Consider the following 26258-nt stretch of genomic DNA (forward strand, 5'->3'; position numbering starts at 1 on the left):
CGGAGTCCCGGGGGCAATTCCGCGTAGGTCGCTGTGTCCGCCGCACTCACGCTCTAACTCAGTAGCACTCCATTAGCACCGTCTGGCAGCATTAACTGACCCTGCGCAAAGGGGTAATTCCGTGTGGGTCACTGTGTCCACCGCGCCCACGCACTAAATCATTAGCGCTCCATTAGCACCGGCCGGCAGCGTTAACCCTCCCTGCGCAAAGGCGCCATTTCGGCCCCCTGGACTGACAAAGCGCTTTACATCTAATGATGTCTTTCGAAGTGTAGCAATGAGTGAAATGTAGAATTTCATCACTCAATGACTGAGCAGCAGTTGAGGCACAATGCTGGCATCATTTAAGAAACACTTGGATGTTGCAATGGAACTGTCGGTTTTTTTTAATGAATGGTCCAATTATAGGCCACTCCTGTTCCTCGTCTCAGCTCCCGGTTGAAAAGGTGCCTCCCTGCCCTCTTTGTATCCTGGTACGGTACAGCATCGCTTTCCCCTGACAAACGGTCGCTGTCACTTTAAACCATCACGAAAGCTTCTCTGCCGAGTCACAGCCGCGAATGACGAGTCATCGCTCGCTTACATGTTTGGCGAAGAAGGACTCGCTCCTTGATTTGAAATGGCCCTATCACACCGTGTCAATGTGATCGGCCCTCAGTGTTCGGTGAGTGTTTCTTTCAGCCTCCATTGTGCTACACTGAATAATTCATAATTCCCAGTTAAAGGGAGAGAGGAGCTATTCTAAAACGTGCTGATTCTCCTCACTCTACACGTGTCTCTGGTGGATCCGCCGACTGCCCTGTGTAAGCCGGGGATGGATGGGGGGGGGGGGTCCCCAAGAACGGTGCCATGGTTACAATGTCAGTTACTCAACCCCCGAGTGAGACAGTTTACATAACTACCGTAATAAAACAAAAAGTATCGCCAGCCACAGTTAACCGCGACAACTACAGTGGCAGAAATGTCATAGTTATCCTGGCAATGACTAACGTTTAAACAGAAAATCAAGAAGTTCATTACATTCAGTTCTTAGATTGTTGGAATTGATCACCAGAGATGGTTATTACAGTCTTTGTACCAGAAGATGAACTACATGGGCCGTGGTCTGTTTCTCGTTCAGTCATTCCGATTTTCCTCTTTATATAGATCGGCAAAGGCATGCTGCATTCGAAAAATAAACTCAACTGAATCAGTGTTTTTTTAAATACAACACAAACAGTGCAAGAGGCGAATGAATGTCTAGCCTTTAAGAATAAACAAGATTTAATCCTAATCTCTCGCAGCAGGTTGCTGTTTGCAGTGGGCACTGGTTACAGCCCCGGTAAGGGCGCTGTGCGCAGCTCGCTGTTCAAGGATGAGTTTGTATCGGTTTGTGTTTGTATCTGTTCATCGCTACATTCCAAATGCAGTCATTTCAAGGGAAGCAATCCTGCCAATCACTTCCTGATGAGGGAGGGGGCGTGGGCGAGTGTTGACTAGCGTTTACATAGAAACATAGAAAATAGGTGCAGGAGCAGGCCATTCAGCCCTTCTAGCCTGCACCGCCATTCAATGAGTTCATGGCTGAACATGAAACTTCAGTACCCCCTTCCTGCTTTCTCGCCATAACCCTTGATCCCCCGAGTAGTAAGGACTTCATCTAACTCCCTTTTGAATATATTTAGTGAATTGGCCTCAACTACTTTCTGTGGTAGAGAATTCCACAGGTTCACCACTCTCTGGGTGAAGAAGTTTCTCCTCATCTCGGTCCTAAATGGCTTACCCCTTATCCTCAGACTGTGACCCCTGGTTCTGGACTTCCCCAACATTGGGAACATTCTTTCTGCATCTAACCTGTCTAAACCCGTCAGAATTTTAAACGTTTCTATGAGGTCCCCTCTCATTCTTCTGAACTCCAGTGAATACAATCCCAATTGATCCAATCTTTCTTGATAGGTCAGTCCCGCCATCCCGGGAATCAGTCTGGTGAACCTTCGCTGCACTCCCTCAATAGCAAGAATGTCCTTCCTCAAGTTAGGAGACCAAAACTGTACACAATACTCCAGGTGTGGCCTCACCAAGGCCCTGTACAACTGTAGCAACACCTCCCTGCCCCTGTATTCAAATCCCCTCGCTATGAAGGCCAACATGCCATTTGCTTTCTTAACCGCCTACTGTACCTGCATGCCAACCTTCAATGACTGATGTACCATGACACCCAGGTCTCGTTGCACCTTCCCTTTTCCTAATCTGTCACCATTCAGATAATAGTCTGTCTCTCTGTTTTTACCACCAAAGTGGATAACCTCACATTTATCCACATTATACTTCATCTGCCATGCATTTGCCCACTCACCTAACCTATCCAAGTCACTCTGCAGCCTAATAGCATCCTCCTCGCAGCTCACACTGCCACCCAACTTAGTATCATCCGCAAATTTGGAGATACTGCATTTAATCCCCTCGTCTAAATCATTAATGTACAATGTAAACAGCTGGGGCCCCAGCACAGAACCTTGCGGCACTCCACTAGTCACTGCCTGCCATTCTGAAAAGTACCCGTTTACTCCTACTCTTTGCTTCCTGTCTGACAACCAGTTCTCAATCCACGTCAGCACACTACCCCCAATCCCATGTGCTTTAACTTTGCACATTAATCTCTTGTGTGGGACCTTGTCGAAAGCCTTCTGAAAGTCCAAATATACCACATCAACTGGTTCTCCCTTGTCCACTTTACTGGAAACATCCTCAAAAAATTCCAGAAGATTTGTCAAGCATGATTTCCCTTTCACAAATCCATGCTGACTTGGACCTATCATGTCACCATTTTCCAGATGCACTGCTATGACATCCTTAATAATTGATTCCATCACTTTACCCACTACTGAGGTCAGGCTGACCGGTCTATAATTCCCTGTTTTCTCTCTCCCTCCTTTTTTAAAAAGTGGGGTTACATTGGCTACCCTCCACTCCATAGGAACTGATCCAGAGTCAATGGAATGTTGGAAAATGACTGTCAATGCATCCGCTATTTCCAAGGCCACCTCCTTAAGTACTCTAGGATGCAGTCCATCAGGCCCTGGGGATTTATCGGCCTTCAATCCCATCAATTTCCCCAACACAATTTCCCGACTAATAAAGATTTCCCTCAGTTCCTCTTCCTTACTAGACCCTCTGACCCCTTTTATATCCGGAAGGTTGTTTGTATCCTCCTTAGTGAATACCGAACCAAAGTACTTGTTCAATTGATCCGCCATTTCTTTGTTCCCCGTTATGACTTCCCCTGATTCTGACTGCAGGGGACCTACGTTTGTCTTCACCAACCTTTTTCTCTTTACATACCTATAGAAACTTTTGCAATCCGCCTTAATGTTCCCTGCAAGCTTCTTCTCGTACTCCATTTTCCCTGTCCTAATCAAACCCTTTGTCCTCCTCTGCTGAGTTCTAAATTTCTCCCAGTCCCCAGGTTCGCTGCTATTTCTGGCCAATTTGTATGCCACTTCCTTGGCTTTAATACTATCCCTGATTTCCCTAGATAGCCACGGTTGAGCCACCTTCCCCTTTTTATTTTTACGCCAGACAGGAATGTACAATTGTTGTACTTCATCCATGCGGTCTCTAAATGTCTGCCATTGCCCATCCACAGTCAACCCCCTAAGTATCATTCGCCAATCTATCCTAGCCAATTCACGCCTCATACCTTCAAAGTTACCCTTCTTTAAGTTCTGGACCATGGTCTCTGAAATTACTGTTTCATTCTCCATCCTAATGCAGAATTCCACCATATTATGGTCACTCTTCCCCAAGGGGCCTCGCACAATGAGATTGCTAATTAATCCTCTCTCATTACACAACACCCAGTCTAAGATGGCCTCCCCCCTAGTTGGTTCCTCAACATATTGGTCTAGAAAACCATCCCTTATGCACTCCAGGAAATCCTCCTCCACCGTATTGCTTCCAGTTTGGCTAGCCCAATCTATGTGCATATTAAAGTCACCCATTATAACTGCTGCACCTTTATTGCATGCACCCCTAATTTCCTGTTTGATGCCCTCCCCAACATCCCTATTACTGTTTGGAGGTCTGTACACAACTCCTACTAACGTTTTTTGCCCTTTGGTGTTCTGCAGCTCTACCCATATAGATTCCACATCATCCAAGCTAATGTCTTTCCTAACTATTGCATTAATCTCCTCTTTAACCAGCAATGCTACCCCACCTCCTTTTCCTTTTATTCTATCCTTCCTGAATGTTGAATACCCCTGAATGTTGAGTTCCATGCCCTGATCATCCTGGAGCCACGTCTCCGTAATCCCAATCACATCATATTTGTTAACATCTATTTGCATAATTAATTCATCCAATCAGTGAGCGAGACGCCGCAGTGTCTGCCAATCGAGAGCTCGCTGTCACCAGGTGATTGCAGTATTACGCATTTGAACATCATCATCACCTCCAAATCAAGCAAGACTTGCTTCCACTCGAAAAGCGAGTTCTCAGGTGACTGAGCAGTCCAATACGGGAATTACAGTCTGTAAAATTCTGACGGGATTGGACAGGTTGGATGCAGGAAGAATGTTCCCGATGTTGGGGAAGTCCAGAACCAGGGGTCACAGTCTAAGGCTAAGGAGTAAGCCTTTTAGGACCGAGATGAGGAGAAACTTCTTCACTCAGAGAATTGTGAACCTGTGGAATTCCCTACCGCAGAAAGTCGTTGATGCCAGTTTGTTAGATTTTTCAAAGGGCAGTTAGCCCTTACGGCTAAAGGGATCAAGGGGTATGGAGAGAAAGCAGGAATGGGGTACTGAAGTTGCATGATCAGCCATGATCATATTGAATGGTGGTGCAGGCTCGAAGGGCCGAATGGCCTACTCCTGCATCTATTTTCTATGTTTCTGTTACAGGTGGGACAGACAGTGGTTGAAGGAAAGGGTGGGTGGGGAGTCTGGTTTGCCGCACGCTCCTTCCGCTGCCTGCGCTTGTTTTCTGCATGTTCTTGGCAACGAGACTTGAGGTGTTCAGCGCCCTCCTGGGAGAGAGGGCATTTGAACATCAAGTGTTTGAAGACCAGGCACGCAAATCTGGCACCAAGCTTATAGTCTACAGGGCTGTAGTGATACCTGCCCTCCTGTATGGCTCAGAGTCGTGGACTATATACAGTAGACACCTCAAAGAGCAGGAGAAGTACCACCAGCACTGCTTCCACAAGATCCTGCAAATCCACTGGGAGGATAGACACACCGTCAGTGTTCTCAATCAGGCCAACATCCCGGCATCGAAGCACTGACCACACTTGACCAGCTTTGTTGGGCAAGCCACGTCATCCACATGCCCGATACAAGGCTCCCAAACCAAGCGCTCTACTCGGAACTCCTACAGAGTAAGCAAGCCCCAGGTGGAAAGAGGAAACATTTTAAGGACACCCTCAAAGCCTCCTTGATAAAGTGCAACATCCCCACCAACACCTGGGAGTCCCTGGTCCAAGACCGCCCTAAGTGGAGGAACAGCATCCGGGAGGGTGCTGAGCACCTCGCGTCTCATCGCCGAGAGCATGCAGAAATCACACACAGGCAGCGAAAGGAGTGTGGAGCAAACCAGACTCCCCACCTACCCGTTCCTCCAACGACTGTCTGTCCCACCTGTTCATCATAGGCAGTCCCTCAAAATCGAGGAAGAATTGCTCCCACTCTAAAAGTGAGTTCTTAGGTGACTGAACAGACCAATACGGGAATTACAGTCTTTGTCACAGGTGGGACAGACAGTGGTTGAGGGAAGGGGTGGGTGGGACTGGTTTGCCGCACACTCCTTCCGCTGCCTGTGCGGCTTTCTGCATGCTCTCGGCGACCAAACTCGAGGTGCTCAGCGCCCTCCCGGATGCTCTTCCTCCACTTAGGGCGATCTTTGGCCAGGGACTACCGGGTGTTGGTGAGAATGTTGCACTTTATCAAGGAGGCTTTGAGGGTGTCCTTGAAACGTTTCCTCTGCCCACCTGGGGCTCGCTTGCCTTGTAGGAGTTCCGAGTAGAGCGCTTGCTTTGGGAGCCTTGTGTCAGGCATGCGAACAATGTGGCCCGCCCAGCGGAGCTGGTCGAGTGTGGTCAGTGCTTCGATGCTGGGGATGTTGGCCTGGTCGAGGACACTAACGTTGGTACATCTGTCCTCCCAGGGGATCTTGCGGTGACATAGCTGGTGGTATTTCTCCAGCGACTTAAGGTGTCTACTGTACATGGTCGATGTCTCTGAGCCATACAGGAGGGCGGGTATCACTACAGCCCTGTAGACCATGAGCTTGGTGGCAGTTTTGAGGGCCTGGTCTTCAAACACTCTCTTCCTCAGGCGGCCGAAGGCTGCGCTAGCGCAGTGGAGGCGGTGTTGAATCTCGTCGTCGATGTCTGCCCTTGCTGATCATCATAGGCAGTCCCTCGGAATCGAGCAAGACTTGCTTCTACTACTAAAGTGAGTTCTTTGGTGGCTGAACAGTCCAACATGAGAGCCACAAACCCAATCAGAGGTGGGACAGACATTCGTTGGGGGAAGTAGGGGGGTGGGACTGATTTATGATGAGTGGAAGATGCCTGTGCGTGAGTTCTTTTAACGTGGGGTGGTCGTTGCACACCGGCAACCAGACGGGCTTAGCTGAGCAAGGTCTTGGTCCAGTGGCAACGACTGGAGACCAGGCACTGCTGTGTGAGCCTAGCTGAGTAGCACCCTTGATGGTAGGTGGCCTGCTCTTTAGTGGGGAGCAGGCATTAGGAAGGTCAGTGGTCCTCTGGAATTCAGTGTGGACAACGATTGGGCCATTCCCAACGACAACCGGCCCCCTCCAGTGACAGCGACTGAGCCTCTCCTCCTCAGCGGCGATTGGGCCTCTTCCTCGTCAACGACGACTGGGCCTCTCCTACCCTGCTGATGACCTGGCCTCTTTCCCCCCCCCCCCAGCACGTGGTGAGTACCATGGCTGTGACCACCCTGACCCTTGCTGATAATACGCTCCCGAGGTACGGAAAGTGGTCCACGTTGTCCAGGGCCGCGCCGTGGATCTTGATGACCTGGGGGGGCAGTGCTGTGTGGCAGGTTCAGATTGGTGGAGGACCTTAGTCTTACGGATGTTTAGTGTAAGGCCCATGCTTTGGTACGCCTCAGTGAAGGTGTTGACTATGACTTGGAGTTCAGTCTCTGAATGTATGCTGACGCAGACGCAGGCGTCATCTGCTTACTGTAGCTCGACGACAGAGGTTGGGGTGGTCTTGGACCTGGCCTGGAGACGGCGAAGGTAGAACAGGTTCCCACCGGTACTGTAGTTTAGTTCCACTTCAGCGGGGAGCTTGTTGAGTGTGAGGTGGAGCATTGCAACGAGCAAGATCGAGAAGAGGGTTGGTGGGATTTCGCAGCCCTGCTTGACCCCGGTCCGGACGTGGATTGGGTCTGTGATGGATCTGTTGGTCAGGATCACGGCCTGCATGTCATCGTGGAGCAGGCGGAGGGTGGCGACAAACTTTTAGGGGCAGCCGAAACGGAGGAGGACGCTTCATAGACCCTCGCGATTGACAGTGTCAAAGGTCTTTGTAAGGTCAAAGAAGGCCATGTGCAAGGGTTGGTGCTGTTCCTTGCATTTCTCTTGCAGTTGTCGCGCTGTAAAGATCATGTCCGTTGTACCCCATAGTGGACCACCTGTGACAGAGACTGTAATTCCCGTATTGGACTGTTCAGTCACCTGAGAACTCACTTTTAGAGTGGAAGCAAGTCTTCCTCGATTTCGAGGGACTGCCTATGATGATGATGCAGCATCACGCATTGCACAGACTGGGAGCAGCAATGTGACGAGCAGGAAGAAGGAAAGACTTGCATTTATATAGCACACTTCTCCACCTCCAGACGCCCCAAAGCGCTTTACAGCCAATGAAGTACTTTTTGAAGTGCAGTCACTGTTGTGATGTAGGAAAGTTGGCAGCCAAATTACAGCAATTACATAAAGGATTACATAGAATATGCCACAGAAACAGGCCATTCGGCCCAACCAGTCCATGCCGGCGTTTATGCTCCACTCGAGCCTCCTCCCGTCTTTTCTCCTCTAAATCTATCCGCATAACCTTCTATTCCCTTCTCCCTCACATGCTTATTTAACAGCCCCTTAAATGCATCTAAACTATTTGTTACAACCACTCCCTGTGGTAGCGATTTCCACATTCTCACCACTCTCTGGGTAAAAAAGTTACTTCTGATTTCCCTATTTGATTTCTTGGTGACGATCTTATATTGAGAGCAATGTGATAATGACCAGATAGTCTGTTATAGGTGTTGATTGAGGGGTAAATATTGGCCAGGACAGTGGGGCGAACCCCCACCCCGTTCTTCTTCAAAATAGTTATTGTGGAATCTTTTACATCCACCTGAGAGAGCAGACGGGGCCTCGGTTTAACGTCTCGTCCGAAAGACGGCACTCTCTGACAGTGCAGCACTCCCTCAGCACTGCACTGGAGTGTCAGCCTAGATTTTTGTGCTCAAGTCTCTGGACTGGGACTTGAACCCACAACCTTCTGATTTCTGACAATGTTGGGAATACATTCAAACTATAAACAAATACAAAACAATGTACAACTTTCTTATCATTTCCTGACTATTTTCTTTTTTTTTTAAAAAAAGCAGTGTCCCACTTGCAGGTCAAAGTACAGTACAACAAAAAAAAGACTCAGCCAAAACCGTTGCACTTTTTCACTTTTTAGTCTTCAAAAAAAACATATTTGAATATATTGTATTGTTTGTGTGCAAGAAGGAGGTGGGTTAAGAGAAGCCTGTGCTGACTGAGGTGCATAAACCAACTCTCCTGCAGCTCAAAAAAGTAATGGGAAGTGCAAGTATTCATTCATTCATTCTCGGGATGTGGGATCACTGGCAAGACTGGCATCTTTTGCCCATCCCTTATTGCCCAGTGGTTTGATACAACTGAGTGGCATGCTAACCCACTTCAGAGAGCAGTTAAGCACGTTGCTGTGGGTCTGGAGTCACATATAGGCCCAGACTGGGTAAGGGGGCAGATTTCCTTCCCTAAAGGACATTAGTGAACCAGATAGATTTTTATGACAATCTGACAGCTTCACGGTCACTTTTAGTGATGCTGGCTTTTTATTTCTGGATTGTTTGAAATTGAATTTAAATTCCCACAGTGCCATGGTGGGATTTGAACTCATATTCTCTGGATTATTAGTCCAGCAACATAACCAGTACATTACCGTACCCTTCGCTATCATATTTTTAAGTGAAAGTTGGGAATGATTTTTAAAATCTGGGCAATTTTCGCAGTAAAAAATGCCTATACTGCTTAGGACAGTGATTTTGTCTCTAGCAGAGGTCACCTGATTGATGCGTAGTTCTGTGAGAGCACAGTATTAATTGCTGGATTAACTTTAATGCAGATACAGCCAGTAACAGCTGGGAGGGGTTACTGAGTCTGGGAACTGGATTAACATCGGTAGAGATAGATTTGCTAACAGACTGAAGGCGAGAGGAGGTTCCGCTGTTCATTGAGATCTGGGAGGTTGAATATATGTTTACTGCATATGTAGAGGGATTGAGACATGCATAATGGGACTAGCGGAAGAGCTCTTGCAGAGAGCCGGCATGGGCTCGACAGGCTGAATGGCCCCCTTGTGCTGTAACCATGATTCTATGAATTCTGTATAGCACCAGACAGGAGTGAATGGTTCCTCTTTACTTAATTTCTCCAATGTAAGTAGTAGATAGGGCAAAGGATTTGATAGGGTACATAGAGATAAATTATTTCCTCTGGTGGAGGAGTCCAGAGCAAGGACCTAAAAATTAGAGCAAGGCCGTTCAGGGGTGATGTCAGGAAGCACTTCTTCACACAAAGGGTTCGTGGCAATCTGGAAAACTCTCCTCCAAAAAGGCTGGGCATCAATTGAGAATTTCAAAGCAGAGATTGATAGAATTTTGTTAGGTGAGGGTATTAACGATTACTAAGGATGGAGGAGCAGGCTCGACAGGCTGAATGGCCTCCTCCTGTTCCTATGGAGTTGGTAATAGAACACATATAATACAAGGCAGGATTGAATAATTCCCTTTTTACTAACTTCAAGTTTCCTCGAAACGTAAATGAATCACAGAAATATTAAACTACATTTTATGCTCTTAAGGAAAAAAGCACACCGATAATGCAGCTGCTCACAAGGGGAGTTCAGTGTGGGTGGGCTTGAGGAGGTCACAAGTAGCAGGTGAGTGGACCTTGGACCTGGCCGAGGGAGTCACCCAGGAGGACACAGGCATGGCCTCACTCTGAGGTGACAATACATATTGCTGTAAGTCTGTAACGCGGGAAGGAGGCAGAACTAACTCAGGCTTTTTGCTACTGATGGTGGGCAGAAATTAGGTATTTTTAACCCACCCCGGCAGTGAATGTGTCCTGCTTTCTCAGTCTGAGGTGTAGATGCCCAATAGTCCAAGAGCTCACTCTGAGACACGCATTAGTCTTACAGAAGGAGGCAGTGAAGAGGGATTTCCTTTCGCCCAGTCTCTAACTGCACACGCTGCAGTTTTCAAGGTTTTTTTTTTTAACACTCGCATCAATGTGTTATGGTTTGTGATACACTTATATCAGCATATTATGATGTGTGATAGTCTTAGTAATGATCTAGATCCTTAGAATGACTGCTTATCCTTGTTTGTGGTACAGTGCGTGCGCCTGGTTTGGCCTCGGCTGTCGAGAGGGCTGAGCAAGGCGATATTTCCCTGGCTCTCCCATTGGTTCAGGGGCAGACAGGGGCAGTGCTGAGTCTCGGAATCTCCCGTCTGTTTGGTATGTGACTCCAGTAGCTGTGGCTAGGAGGAGGACCGGAATTGTCGGAGGGTTTTATCTGGGGTAAGGCAGATGCCCTCAAGTGCTGAAGATCCGTTTACTAGTGCGTTTCGCTATCGAGCTGTGGGAGACAAGCCACTGATGAGGATAGGTCTAGGGGGTGTCGAGGAGAAGGGTTGTAGTGTCGGAGGCCGACCTGGGTACGCTGATGATGCAAAGCACTCGATCATCAGAATCTGGCCCTTTGAAAGGCATGAAGTTGATTTTTAGCCAACATTTGTAAAAGAAAACAACACACTCCTTTTACACTAATTGGCAAAAGAACCAGCGGGGGGGGGGGGGGGGGGGGTAGATGAGGAGAATGTTTTTTAACGCAGTGAGTTGTTACGATCTGGAATGCACTGCCTGAAAGTTTGGTAGAAGCAGGTTCAACAGTAACTTTCGAAAGGGAACTGAAAAGGAAGAATTTGCAGGGCCATGGGTAAAGAGCAGACGGTGGGACTGATTAAAGAACTCTTTCAAAGAGCCAGCACAGGCATGGTGGGCCAAATGGCCCCCTTCTGTGCTGTAAGGTTCTGTGAATCTTTCAATAATCTGCAGGAGCAGGTTAACGACAAGTGAAAAGTATTAGCTTCAAAAATTGAAGGGGAAAGATAAGTAGATTATTAGAGAATGTTAGAAAACATAGGAGCATTCAATTTAAAATTTGAATAGGAAGGAAGAAATGGTACAACTGAGTAAAGTGATCTGTCTTATTTTCTTATAATATTGTTTTACATTACTAGTTCAGAGTTCCTATTATAATAATGCATTTACTCATGATGCACAAATGGATTATCTTGTTGAAACTGTAATAATATTTATTTGTGTCACAGTGAGGGAGCTGAAAACTGACAGTCCGAGGAGAGGAGCTTTCTCGAACCTGGCCACAGTCTAAAGGTTAGAACCGGAGAAATGAAAGATTAACTGAATCCCTGTACATTCTTTTAATAAATCGCAACTTTGTGTGTGTGAGAGAGTCAGTGTGTGAGAGAGTCAGTGTGTGTGTGTGTGTGTGAGAGTGCGTGTGTGTCAGTGTGTGTGAGAGAATGTGTGTGTGTCTAAGTGTGTGTGTGTGTGTGTCAGTGTGTGTGTGTGTGTGAGAGTCTGTGTGTGTGTGTGTCAGTGTGTGTGAGAGAGTCAGTGTGTGAGAGAGTGTGTATGAAAGCGCATGTGTCAGTGTGTGTGTGTGTGAGAGTCTGTGTGTGTGCGTGTGAGAGTGTGTGTGAAAGTGCGTGTGTGTCAGTGTGTGTCTAATCATAGCCAGAAAATCACCCGCAATGGCTTCTCTTCCCACTCGTACATCGTTACCTCTGGTGTCCCCCAAGGATCTATCCTATTTCTCATCTATGTGCTGCCCCTTGACGACATCATTGAAAAACACACCATCAGTTTCACCACCACTAGCTCACCACCACTTCTTTCAGCCCCTCCATGCTCTCTCGATTGTCAGACTGCTTGTCTGGCATCCAGTACTGGATGAGCAGAAAATTTCTCCAATTAAATATTGGGAAGGTTCCCGCCACAAACTGCATTCCCTGGCCACCGACTCCATCCCTCTTCCTAGCATCTGAGGCTGAACCAGGCTGTCCGCTACCTAGGTGTCATATTTGACCCTGTAATGAGCTTCGGGCCACATATCCACAGCATAACTAAAACCGCCTATTTCCACCACCGTAACATCGCCCGTCTCCGCCCCTGCCTCAGCTCATCCGCTGCTGAAACCCTCGTCCATGACTGAGTTATCTCTAGACTTGACTATTCCAATGCACTTCTGGCTGGCCTGCCACATTCTACCCTAGGTAAACTTGAGATCATCCAAAACTCGGCAGCCTGTGTCCTAACTCGCACCAAGTCCCGTTCACCCATTAACCCTGTGCTCGCTGACCTACATTGGCTCCCGGTTAAGCAACACCTCGATTTTAAAATTCTCATCCTTATTTACAAATCCATGGCCTTGCCCCTCCCTATCTCAGTAATCTCCTTCAGCCTCACAACCCACAGCCAAGATGTCTGCGCTCCTCAAATTCTGCCCTTTTGAGCATCCCTGATTATAACTGCTCTGGAACTCCCTCCCTAAACCGCTCCTCCTCTCTACCTCTCTTTCCACCTTTAAGATGCTCCTTAAAACCTACCTCTTTGACCCTTTGGTCATCTGTCGTAATTTGTTTTTCTGTGGCTCAGTGTCAAATTTACTTTTTTTGTCTTATAACACTCCTGTGATGTGTCTTGCGACATTTTACTACGTTAAAGGTGCTATATAAATACAAGTTGTTGTTGTGTGTGTCAGTGAGTGTGTGTGTCTGTGTGTGTGTGTTAGTGAGTGTGTGTGCATCTGTCAGTGTGTGTGTGTCAATGTTTGTGTCAGTGTGCGTGTGTGTGTGTCAATGTTTGTGTCAGTGTGCGTGTGTGTGTGTCAATGTTTGTGTGTGTCAGTGTGCGTGTGTGTGTCAGTGTGTGTGTGTGTGTCAATGTTTGTGTCAGTGTGCGTGTGTGTGTCAGTGTGTGTGTGTGTCAATGTTTGTGTCAGTGTGTGTGTGTGTGTCAGTATGTGTGTGTGTGTCAGTGTGTGTGTCAATGTTTGTGTCAGTGTGTGTGTGTGTGTCAATGTTTGTGTCAGTGTGCGTGTGTGTGTCAATTGTGTGTCAGTGTGTGTGTGTGTGTCAATGTTTGTGTCAGTGTGTGTGTGTGTGTGTCAGTGTGTGTGTGTCAATGTGTGTGTCAGTGTGTGTGTGTGTGTGTGTCAGTGTGTGTGTGTATGTCAGTGTGTGTGTGTCAATGTTTGTATCAGTGTGTGTGTGTCAGTGTGTGTGTGTCAATGTTTGTGTCAGTGTGTGTGTGTGTGTGTCAGTGTGTGTGTGTGTGTGTCAATGTGTGTGTCAGTGTGTGTGTGTGTGTGTCATGGCCCCCCGACCTGCGAGAGAACAGCTCCACAGGTCGGGCTATAAAAGAATTGGAGCAGTGTACCACTTCAACCTCCAGCCTGAACTGCTCCAAGGATTTTGAGATGGGCGACTGGGTGACTTCATCAAAACCCTGGTCGCCGTTTTGGAGCGTGGGCAGGAGCATCGGCAGGGCCCAGGTACAGAGTAGTGGGAAGGTCGGGGCGGAGGAGCGGCGAGTGTTTGTGGCGGAGGTGCGGCGACTGAAGGTTCGGGGCCCAGAAGAGCCGAGGGCCCAGGGGCCAGCCCACACTGCGATATGTGTGTGCACTAGGTCTGTGCAACAGAGCAGGTCTCCAGTCGTCTTGGTTTACCCTTGCCACTGGATAAAGGCCTAGCTCTGTCAAGCCCGTGTGTGGTGGCTGGTGTACAACAACTACCACATGTTAAAAAATCCACGCACAGGCATCTTCCACCCCCTTAATGGAGTTCAGGACTTGGAACATCAACTCCTTCATCAAAACACCTATGAACTCGTGGAAGCAAGTCATCCCCGTTCGAGGGACCGCCTATGATGATGATGATGATGTGTGTGTCAATATGTGTGTGTCAATATGTGCTTGTGTGTGCATGTGTGTCTGTGTGTGTGCGTGTCAGTGTGTATGTCAGTGTCTGTGTGTATTTGTCTGTGTCAGTCTGTGTCTGTGTGTGTCAGTGTGTGTGTGCATGTCAGTGTGTGTGTGTCAGTGTGTGTGTGCGTTTGTCTTGTCTGTGTGTGTGTTTGTCAGTGTGTTTGTCAGTGTCAATGTGTGTGTGTCTATGTGTCAGTGTCTGTGTGTCAGTGTGTGTATGTCTGTGTCTGAGTGTGTGTCAGTGTGTCTGTATGTGTGTGTCAGTGAGTGTCTGTGTATGTCAGTGTGTGTGTCAGTGAGTGTGTGTGTCAGTGTCTGTCTGTGTGTGTCATTGTGTCTGTGTGTGTGTGTCAGTGTGTGTGTGTGTATCAGTGTGTGTTTGTGTGTGTGTTTGTCAGTGTGTGTGTGTCTGTGTTTGTGTGTGTGTGCCAGTGTGTGTGCATAACAGTGTGTGTGTCTGTGTGTGTATGTCAGTGTGTCTGTGCGTGTGTCTGTGTGTTTGTCAGTGTCAATGTGTGTGTGTCTGTGTGTCAGTGTGTGTGTGTGTCTGTGTCTGAGTGTGTGTCAGTGTGTCTGTATGTGTGTGTCAGTGAGTGTGTGTATGTCAGTGTGTGTGTCAGTGTTTGTCTATGTGTGTCAGTGTCTGTCTATGTGTATCATTGTGTCTATGTGTGTGTGTCAGTGTATGTGTGTGTGTATCAGTGTGTGTTTGTCAGTGTGTGTGTGTGTCTGTGTTTGTGTGTCTGTGTGTGCCAGTGTGTCTGTATGTGTGTGTGTCTGTATGTGTGTGTCAGTGTGGCTGTGTGTCTGTGTGTCAATGTATCTGTGCGTTTGTCAGTCTGTGTGTGTGTCAGTCAGTGTCTGTGTGTGTGTCAGTGTCTGTGTGTGTGTCAGTGTGTCTGTATGTGTGTGTCAGTGAGTGTCTGTGTGTGTGTCAGTGTCTGTGTCTATGTATGTGTGCCTATGTATGTGTGTCAGTGTGTGTGTGTCAGTGTGTGTGTGTGTTTGTCAGTGTGTGTGTGTTTGTCAGTGTGTGTGTGTGTTTGTCAGTGTGTGTCTATGTGTTTGTGTTTGTGTGTCAGTGTGTGTGTGTGTCTGTATGTGTGTGTCAATGTATCTGTTTGTGTGTGTGTCAGTGTATCTGTTTGTGTGTGTGTCAGTGTGTGTGTGTGTCAGTGTGTGTGTGTCAGTGTGTGTGTGTCAGTGTGTGTGTGTCAGTGTGTGTGTTTGTCAGTGTCAGTGTGTGTGTGTCAGTGTGTGTGTGTCAGTGTGTGCGTGTCAGTGTGTGCGTGTCAGTGTGTGCGTGTCAGTGTGTGTGTGTCAGTGTCAGTGTGTGTGTGTCAGTGTGTGCATGTCAGTGTGTGTGTGTCAGTGTCTGTGTGTGTGTCAGTGTCTGTGTGTGTGTCAGTGTGTGTGTTTGTGTGTCAGTGAGTGTCTGCGTGTGTCTGTGTGTGTGTGTGTCAGTGTGTGTGTGCGTGTACATGCACAGCAACAGTTCACTACCTCCTGGAGGGGAACTTCCATTGCTCCCTTTCTCGGCCTCCAAGGTAGAGTTTTGTGTCAGGACCATAAATCAGGTTGTTAACAGGGGCCTTACACATGATTTACCCTAAATGGCTGCGGCGAGATTAACGCCATAAATCCAGCAATCTCATGACACATAATGAACTTCAATGGAGAGACACATGGCAAGACAGTCATTTTTCCCGTTTTGTTGAGGCTGTTGTTGCAAATCGTCCAGCAATTTGTGGAGAATCGAAACTCATGGCATATCTCTGCCTCGCCACGAATTGCTGGGGGTGTTTTACACACTATTAATGGCAAATGCTGTGAACTTGCCATTTTGTCCAACAATTTCTGGGCCATTGTCAAACCATTACGGCAGGGGCACTCCCTAGGGGTAGGGGTGTTAAGGCACGTTGTTGGGATAGAGTATAGGGAGCTTTACTCTACACGTGACTGTGTCCCACTTGAGCTGGAGAAGGCTTGCTGTTGGTTGGGGAGTCTAGGACTAGGGCGCATAGTATAAACATTAGAGCCAGACCTTTCTGAAGTGAAATTAGGAAACAATTCTGCACACAAAGGGTGATAGGAGTTTGGAACTCTCTTCCACAAATGACAATTGATGCTAGATCAATCGTTAATTTTAAATTGGAGATTGATAAAGCTTTGTTGACCAATGGTATTAAGGGATATGGGCCAAAGACAGGTATATAGAGTTAGGTCGTAGAACAGCCACAATCTCATTGAATGGCGGAACAGGCTCAAAGGTTCAATGGGCCTCCTCCTGTTCCTGTGACAACCCAAGTAGAAAAGTGGCCTATTCCCAGAGCGAACAGTGGAATGAGCAGGAACACACTGCTTTACTGAATCAGTTTGTCTTTTGTTTTTGAAGGAGAACGTCTGCTTCACGTTCAGTAACTGGGCGACCACCATCGAAGACCATTGAGCACCCACTGAACCCAAGTGATCACCATGGCGCTGATGGTCCATGTGCTGGCTGCCCTGTTTGGAATGGGCTCATGGATAGCTATCAATGGCCTGTGGGTAGAACTACCTCTCATCGTGCCGGAAATCCCAGAAGGCTGGTATCTCCCTTCATACCTCACTATCATCATCCAGTTGGCCAATGTGGGGCCGTTGTTTGTCACACTGATGCACAAGTTCTTCCCTAGCAAGCTGAACGAGTCGGGCGTGATCTACACCATTGTGTGTTTTGGCATTATGGCCTCCTTTCTGCTGCCTTTCTTCTGGAAGGTGACGAGTGTGTTCACCGGTGCGCGGCACAGCACGGCACTTCTGATCTTGGCGTTCTTCCTCTCGCTGGTGGACTGCACGTCCTCGGTGACCTTCCTGCCCTTCATGACCCGCCTGCAGCCCAAGTTCCTGACCACCTACTTCATTGGAGAGGGCCTCAGCGGGCTGGTTCCAGGCCTCGTCGCGTTAGGCCAAGGCGTCGGAATAGTTAACTGCGTCAACAGCACCACCAACACAACCGGCAGCCAGTCCTCCAACTCAACTGGGGGCGACAGCGACAGGCTCGTAGCCCAGTACCAGCCGGCCAATTTCCCTCCAGAGGTCTTCTTCTTTTTCCTCAGTGGCGTGATGGCCGTTTGCCTGGCGGCATTCATTCTCCTCAACCATCTCCCACAGTCCCGTCGCCAACGAGCAACCAGCAAGTACGTCAAACAGACAGAAGCCACCAACGGAGGGGCGGAGCTCTGCAACAGGGAGGTGCCGGAACAGAGACCCATGATCACTGCTTCGGACAGTCAACAGGAAGCCAGGGTGAAGGCCATTTCCGGGACTGGGAAGTACTCCCGCTCAGAGATGGTCCTGATTTTCCTTGTCCTCGCGTGGGTAAACGCACTGACCAATGCGGTCCTGCCTTCCATTCAGTCTTACTCGTGCCTGCCATACGGGAATTTGGCTTATCACTTATCTGCTGCCCTTGGAGCCATGGCTAACCCGCTGGCATGCTTCGTTGCCATGTTCTACCCAAACCGGTAAGCTGCTGTTCTTGTTACTATCTGTACTTGAAATGCACGCAACACTATTGCCAATCCCGAGATGCCCCGGTAGACATTAAGAGTCAAACATGTATTATGGGACAGGAGTGGTGTGTAGGCCAGGCTGAACTAGAAGGATCCCATAGAAAGAAAGGCTTGCATTTATATAGCGACCACCGGACGTCTCAAAGCGCTTTACAGCCAATTAAGTACTTTTGGAGTGTAGTCACTGATGTAATGTAGGAAACGCAGCAGCCAATTTGCGCACAGCAAGCTCCCACAAACAGCAATGATAACGACCAGATAATCTGTTTGTGTTATGTTGGTTGAGGGATAAATATTGACCAGGACACCGGGGATAACTTCCCTGTTTTTCTTCGAAATAGTGCCATGGGATCTTTTACGTCCACCCGAGAGAGCAGATGGGGCCTCAGTTTAATGTCGCATCGAAAGACGGTACCTCCGACAGTACAGCACTCCCCCAGTACTGCCCCTCCGACAGTGCGGCGCTCCCTCAGTACTGCCCCTCCGACAGTGCAGCACTCCCCCAGTACTGCCCCTCCGACAGTGCGGCGCTCCCTCAGTACTGCCCCTCCGACAGTGCAGCGCTCCCCCAGTACTGCCTCTCCGACAGTGCAGCACTCCCTCAGTGCTGCCCCTCCGACAGTGCAGCGCTCCCCCAGTACTGCCTCTCCGACAGTGCGGCACTCCCTCAGTGCTGCCCCTCCGACAGTGCAGCACTCCCTCAGTATGCCCCTCCGACAGTGCGGCACTCCCTCACTACTGCCCCTCTGACAGTGCGGCACTCCCTCAGTACTGCCCCTCCGACAGTGCAGCACTCCCTCAGCACTGCACTGCAGTGTCAGCGTAGATTTATGTGCTCAAGTCCCTGGAGTGGGATTTGAACCTACAGCCCTGAAGGGCCCGTTGGGTTTTTGCAAACTTTCATGGCCATTCCTGGTACCAGCCCACAAATGATCAGATTTATTGAATTAAATTTCCCAACTTGCCAAGATGGAATTTGAGCTTATGATCTCTGGGTTGCAAACGTATAAAAATGACGGCAGGGAAAAGACAGATACTCCTGATGCCTGGAGCATCCTGATTAGACACTCCCCCCCCCCCCCCCCCCCCCCCCCTCTCCTGGGGGAGGCAAAAATTTCCAGAAAAAGAAACCCAGGGCCAAAAAGGGAAAATAATCAGGAAAATCCATCTCCGACCCCCTCAGGTGATCAAAACCAGCCCAGGAAATCGCAGCGATCGTGTGTACGTTAACTGGTAAACCACCTACCTTTTATAAGATGTGATCCATAAGATGACAAAAGAAGCAGAGGGAAGCTGAGGAGTATTTTTTTTTCACTCAGCAAGTCGTTGACTGGAATATCACGCCTGCACCTCCTGGCCCACACACAGTGCTGTGAAAGGCACTTACCTTGTGGTACTGGCAGCTCTCCCCTCCCGTTCACTGTCGGGTTTCCCGAGACCTAGGCATGCAGGTACAGCAGGCGGTGAAGAAAGCAAGTGGCATGCTGGCCTTCATAGCAAGAGTATAGGAGCAGGGAGGTCTGACTGCAGTTGTACAGGGCCTTAATGAGGCCTCACCTGGAATATTGTGTACAGTTTTGGTCTCCAAATCTGAGGAAGGGCATTCTTGCTATTGAGGGAGTGCAGCGAAGGTTCACCAGACTGATTCCAGGGATGGGAGGACTGAATCAAGAAAGACTGGATCAACCGGGCCTGTGTTCACTGGAATTTAGAAGAATGAGAGGGGATCTCATAGAAACATGTAAAATTCTGACGGGATTGGACAGGTTAGATGCAGGAAGAATGTTCCCGATGTTGGGGAAGTCCAGAACCAGGGGTCACAGTCTAAGGATAAGGGGTAGGTCATTTAGGACCGAGATGAGGAGAAACTTCTTCACCCAGAGAGTGGTGAACCTGTGGAATTCTCCACCACAGAAAGTTGTTGAGGCCAGTTCGTTAAATATATTCAAAAGGGAGTTAGATGTGGCCCTTACAGCTAAAGGGATCAAGGGGTATGGCGAGAAAGCAGGAATGGGGTACTGAAGTTGCATGATCAGCCATGATCATATTGAATGGTGGTGCAGGCTCGAAGGGCCGAATGGCCTACTCCTGCACCTATTTTCTATGTTTCTATGAAACCCGCACGGCAACTGTTAGATTTAAATCAGGCTCCCAATTGTACTGTGGCTGCCTGATTTAAATATGTTATTGTGGTATCCCATGAGACACTCTCACATCTCGAAACCCACTGCCTTGAAAATGGAAAATATAAGTGTTGCCTATTTTAAAACATTTTCACCCGAACGTCCTGACCCTCTCCCACCCGTTGTGGGGAGGGTTAATATCGAGGCCAATTCCCAGGCTGCTACATTAATGCCGGTTTGTTTCGGTCACCTTCCTTGTGTCAGTACCACTCCTCCACCACCAGGGGGCAATGATGCGCTCTGTAAACCACCCAAGCTCACGTACCCCACCCTGTGGCAGGAAAGCCAAACTGCAGGAGGTTCCACTGTACATGGAGCTGGTGTGATGCGATATGATGGCACCAAATCAGTGCCTAGATATATGAAAAAATGACTCTGGATTTAGGCTTCAAAGTGTCTCTAATACTATGTCACCTTGTTCTGGACTCCCCCCACCAGAGGAAATAGTTTCTCTCTATCTACCCTATTGAATCCTTGGAACATTTTAAACACCCCTCGATCAGATCACCACTCAATCTCCGATACTTGAGAGAATACAAGCCTAATCTAAGCCACAGGGTGGGGTACGTGAGTTTGGGTGATTTACAGAGCGCATCATTGCCCCCTGGTGGTGGAGGAGTGGTACTGACACAGTGAAGGTGACCAAAACAAAACAGCATTAATATAGCAGCCTGTGGGAATTGGCCTCGATATTAATCTCTTTAAGGTTTGCTGTCATTCTGGTGAATCTTGCGCTGTACTCACTCCAAGACCAAGATATCCTTCCTGAGGCGCGGTGCCCAAAACTGAACGCAGTTACTCCAGCTGGAGTCTGGCCAAGGCTCTGTACAACTGAAGCATCCCTCCCTCCCCTCTCCAACCCAGAGGCCGGATGGGCTGAAGTAGAGTTCGGACCCCAGCTGTCTAACAACTCCCAAGTCCCCGACCCCTCTCGGTGAAAGCAGATTTTGGAGCCCCGGTGGTTCCTGATCTCCACTGGGAAGTCCAAAATACTTCCTAATGGTGGGGAGAAAGACCACAGAGCCGGCCAGCCTGGCAGAGATCGGGAACCAAGTGGCGGTGTCCTCTTGTCTGTAACATTCAGTCTTTGGTGGCACTCCCTGGCACGGTTTTTGGTTCGAATGCCGTGATGGTCTTGCTGGCTCCCGTTAACGTTCTACGCTTTTCCTTCTAGGTCGTTGAGGCTGATGGGGTTCCTGACGCTTGCCGGCACTGGCGTGGGGTCCTACATCATGAGCATGGCTGCCCTGAGCCCCTGTCCCTGGCTGGTCCAGTCCCAGGCTGGCAAAGCCCTCATCGTGAGTTACTTTTACAATTCTGAAATTATACAACAACTCAAATCTGAAATCTGTCTCAATGAAGAACAGCAATAACTTGCAAATCTGTAGCACCTTTTTTTAATGACCTCAGGTCGACCCAAAAGACCTTTACAGCCAATGAAGTACTTTTTGAAGTGTAGTCACTGTTGTAATGTAGGAAACACAATTTGGGCACAGCAAGCTCCCACAGACAACAGCATGATAATCACTAGATAATCTGTTATTTAGCATTGGTTGAAAGATAAATATAGGATAAAATAGTGCCATGAACCAGCTAGAGACAACCGAATTATAGAGTTCCAGCACATCAGAGAAAGAACCTCTAACCAGCATGGACTCGATGGGCCGAATGGCCTCCTTCTGTGCCGTAATGACTCTATAACTGGCATTTATGTAGCCCTTTTTATGACCTCAGTACGTCCCAAAGTGCTTTGCAGCCAATGAAGTAGTTTTGAAGTGTGATCACTGTTGTAACGTGGGAAATGCAGCAGCCAATTTGTGCACAGCAAGCTCCCACAAACAGCAATGTGATAACAACCAGATAATCTGTTTAACTGATGTTTGTTGAGGGGTAAATATTGGCCAGGACACCGGCGAGAACTTCCCTGTTCTTCTTCGCAATAGTAAGAAAGACAATAGTGCCTGTCAGGACCACCAGACGTCCCAAAGCTCTTTACAGCCAAATGAAGTACTTTGTGAAGTGTAGTCACAGTTGTGATGTAGGAAAATAATGCCGTTGCATCTTTTACACCAACCTGAGAGTGCAGATGGGGCCTGGGTTTCCCATCTGACCTGAAGGACAGTACCTCCCTCGGTACTGCACTGAAGTGAGCAAGTTCTAGAGTAGGACCTGAACCCACGACCGCCTGACTCAGAGGCACGAGTGCTACTCACTGAGCCACGGCTGGCATTGTAACATGCTGACCATCTAACTAGTTTCTTTTTCTCTCCCCCTGTCAGGTGCTGTCGTGGATCCTCTTTGTCGGGACACTCTCGTACGTGAAAGTGATGATCGGTATAATCCTGCGCGACGAAGGTCACAGCGCCCTCGTCCTGTGTGGAGCGGTGGTGCAGCTGGGCTCCATGTTAGGCGCGCTCACCATGTTCCCCCTGGTCAGTGTCTACAGCCTGTTCCGCTCTGGCGACCCGTGCAACACCAAGTGCCCTCTGTGACCAGCGCCCGCGGGCGGAAGGACACAGTTGGGCGACGGCTGATGAAAGCGAAAGGATAGCGATAGACTGGAGACGAAGCAATACAACCCGTTACTAGTACCACGGGAAATGACGGCGCTGATGTCTGCCATAGCTTTTGTCTTAAGTTACCGTGTCTGAGCTTCAGCCCCCTGACTGTACTCCGTTCCTAGGTAGCAGTAGAATTTCCCTTGGTGGGTGGGGAGGGGTTTCTCCCAGTATCCTACCAAATCTTCGGGGGCAGGAGATCAGCGGAAGTCCCAGAGTCACGGACATTTCCTCACATTGTATCTGGGTCTGCTGTCACATAACTGATCGCGATGGATTGTCATGATTATTCAATGACTCCATTATCATTGTATCATGCAACTGCCAGGATGATAGAAGGCGAATGAGATGGACCGTGGTCTTTTTTCATTACGTTCCCCATGGTGAGGGTTTCAAATCCCAGAGGACACCAGCTCAAAATCTTGGAGTCAGAAGGGAACTTTCCACCCAAAGGTGGAGGTGAGGTGGAACACCTCACCAGGGGGAAGTATAAACAAGGCGGCAGTCAGACAATTTGATCAGTTTCTGGAGCCAGATGGGATTACTCTATGAAAATCAGAGGCTTCATTCGGGCGAAAGACATGTCCCTTTTCTGAGTAGTTCTAAGAGGTGAACATGTGGCCAAAATGAGCCTTTAGTGAGTTGTAGCTTGGATTGTCTTTAGCTATCTGATGGTGGGGCCCTATTCTAATTGCCCTGAATGAGCACAGCTTTCGCAGAATTATGGAAATTTCCAAAGACCCTAAAACTGGAGTCCAGCACAACATGTAAAATTGCAGCCAGAGCGATAGGAAGCGGAGGAGGCCATTCAGCCCCTCGAGCCGGTTCCGCCATTCAATTAGATCATGGCTGATCTGTATCTTAACTCCATTTACTCGCCTTGGTTCCATAACCCTTAATACCCTTACCTAACAAAAATAATATCAATCTCAGTCTTGCCATTTTCAATTGGCCCCCAGCCTCAACAGTAATTTGGGGGAAAAGAATACCAGTTTTCCCCTCCCCTTTGTGTGAAGAAGTTCTTCCAGATATCACACTTGAGCGGCCTGGCTCTAATTGTAAGGTTCTTCCCCCTCGTTCTGGACTGTCCCACCAGAGGAAATAGTTTCTGTCTAGTCTATCAAATATATTAATCATTGTAAACATCTCAATTAGATCACGCTTTAATCTTCTAAACTCAAGCCTCGTCTATGCAACCTGTCCTCATCATTTAACCCTTTTAGCCCGGGTATGGAAAGTCAAGGGGCTGGTGGGCATCTTTTTGAAGGTTTGGGGTCTTTATTAGGACTTCTTTCTCTAGTTTTCGTTTTTATTTAAAATGTCTTCTGTGTCGCTTTTTAGTGTAGCTCCTTTTTAGATACCATCATTTTCCAGCAGCCTGCTTCTGTTCCCTCGCTCAATGGCGGAACATCTTGCCCATACTGCATTAGCACAGCCGGCAGTCAGGGGTTCCTTCACCCACTCGCAGGAAGCACGGCTGGAAATTTGCTGCCATTGAGTGACAGCAGCCAGTGGAGCCCCAGGCCAGTTAAATACTGTCCGGTGCCGGTGCTTTTAAACTACAGCAGGACTTGGTGCTGCTGCACTTTGGGGCATCGACTCCCCGCAACCCCCCACACATCCCGGGTATGGGGAACACCCGTGGGTGTCGGTTAAGATGTTGTAAGAGTGGGCGAGCGGCTCAGGAAGTTGCTCGTGTCAGGTGGCTCCTCCTGTAGGTCAGATGGAGAGGGTGAGAGGTCATACTGGGTATCACCACTGTGTCGGCTTTGTCCCAATTGCCATCTCACCAGGTGCAGCGCTGGCTGTGGTCATGAGTTCGGCTCCCCAGTTGCCCAGTGATGCCAGGAAGCCCCCCCCCCACCCTTCCCCCAGGCTCACTCTTGCTTCGGGCTGATCTGAGCCTGGGCAGAGCGGGCATGAGTTTGAGTACCACCACGGGAAGTTTGAGAATTTTAAATCAGTTTTTTTAAAAAAATGATCTAATAAAAAGCTGGCGTCCGTAAAAGTCAGCATGAAGCTGTCAGAATGATGTAAAAACCCAACCAGTTCACTAATGTCCTTTAGGGAAGGAAATCTGTTGTCTTTATCTGGTTTGGTCTATATGTGATTTCAGTCCCGCAAAAATGCAGTTTACTCTTAACTGCCCTCTGAAGTGCTCTAGCACGCTGCACATTGTCAAACCAGTGGTTCAAGAAGAGGGCCCATCACCACCTTCTCAGGGCAGTTAGGGGTGGGGCCTTGCCACTGATACCCACATCCCAGGAGTGAATAATGAGGCTCAACCTTTGACCTCCGTACCTTTGGGTTAGGTTCCCAATGCCTGGCCATTATCCAGTGATCAGGATGTGGATGTGTGTAGATGTTGGAGGAGGTCAGGATAAGGTTATGGCTGTGACAAACCACGACAGAAGGCCCACCACCATCTCATTACAGTACAGCAGTGACTACACTTGAAAAGTACTTCGTTGGCTGTAAAGCACTTTGGACATCCTGAGGCCGTTAAAAGGGCTATGAAAATGCAAGTTCATCTTTCTTTCTTTAAGTAGGAATGGACAATAAGCGTGGCCCTGCCAGTAATGCATTGCCCACATTCTGAGTGAAAATCAGTCCCTCCACCCCCCCCCCCCCAAAAATAGCCTGCTGATACTCGCTATTGTGACTCACTCACAATGGCCAAACGGATGAAGAACGGGTGAGAAGCGGATGCTGGTGTATTTTGTACCTCAGAAAGAGAGGTAGTTCCACGGGGAAAGGTAGATGGCAGCTGGATATGCCAAAGGATGCCACGCTTTAGAGATAGTGGCCAGAATGGTATCTACCCTTAGGGTTCTTAGTTACCAGAAAGGGTTCCAATTCCAGTTGATTGTCTTGTATTTGATTCATAAAATACTCCCAACACTTCCCGTTTGTATGGGAGGCAAAGTGAAAGAAAAATGGGCGGAGGTGTACGGCTGGGGAGGGCGGGAACCAACAAAAGGACCTTAGGGGAACACACACTTCAAACAGGACTAAACATGGAAGGTATTCGGCTCAATTTATGATTCTGCACATTATTTTAAAATCTAAAATTAATATGAGTTCAAATCCCACCACAGCAGCTGGGGAGTTTAAATCCAAATAATTAAAATTCATCTGGAATAAAAAGCTAGCATCAGTAATGGTGACCATGAAACTATCAGATTGTCGTTAAAAACTCAACTGGTTCTCTAATGTCCTTTAGGGAAGGAAATCTGCCGTCCTTACCCAGTCTGGGCCTATATGTGACTCCAGATCCACAGCAATGTGGTTGACTCTTAACTGTCCTCTGGAATGGCCCAGCAAGACACTCAGTTGTATTTAATAAGGCAGCTCACCACCACCTTCGCAAGGGTAATTAGGGATGGGCAATAAATGCTGGCCTTGCCTGCGACATCAACATCCTGCGAATGATTAAAACATAACCTTTCTCTCGGTCTCCGATTTATTCCTTTCTTTCCTGCCATTTCTAGTCCAGTGAATTCATGATTCATCTCTACCTTCCTCTCAGTTCTAGTGTCTTGATGACGTCTGGATATTTTAATTAAATACTCTTCAGATTTTATTTCAAGCTGGCTATATAACAATGTGACAATAAAGTATC

General features: G+C 48.3%; 1 protein-coding gene across 1 annotated transcript; it reads left to right on the forward strand.

Annotated features, from left to right (window-relative positions):
• The first annotated feature begins 331 nt into the window (after positions 1–331).
• On the forward strand, positions 332–26258 carry slc52a3-2a (solute carrier family 52 member 3-2a). Its single transcript, XM_070881872.1, has 5 exons — positions 332–664; positions 11664–11727; positions 16737–17847; positions 21253–21376; positions 22358–26258. Exons 3-5 carry the CDS (start codon positions 16817–16819, stop codon positions 22568–22570), a joined length of 1368 nt encoding a protein of 455 aa, XP_070737973.1. The 5' UTR covers positions 332–664; positions 11664–11727; positions 16737–16816; the 3' UTR covers positions 22571–26258.

The sequence above is a fragment of the Pristiophorus japonicus genome, chromosome 5 (assembly GCF_044704955.1).
Source record: "Pristiophorus japonicus isolate sPriJap1 chromosome 5, sPriJap1.hap1, whole genome shotgun sequence".
Classification (NCBI taxonomy): domain Eukaryota; kingdom Metazoa; phylum Chordata; class Chondrichthyes; family Pristiophoridae; genus Pristiophorus; species Pristiophorus japonicus.

What these genes read in the sequence shown, in the direction of transcription:
- slc52a3-2a (XM_070881872.1), top strand. Translation starts at nt 16,817, where the DNA reads ATGGCGCTGATGGTCCATGTGCTGGCTGCCCTGTTTGGAATGGGCTCA. An exon ending in GCCATGTTCTACCCAAACCG is followed by an intron (nt 17,848 to 21,252) that starts GTAAGCTGCTGT and finishes TTTTCCTTCTAG; the next exon opens with GTCGTTGAGGCTGATGGGGT. An exon ending in AGGCTGGCAAAGCCCTCATC is followed by an intron (nt 21,377 to 22,357) that starts GTGAGTTACTTT and finishes TCCCCCTGTCAG; the next exon opens with GTGCTGTCGTGGATCCTCTT.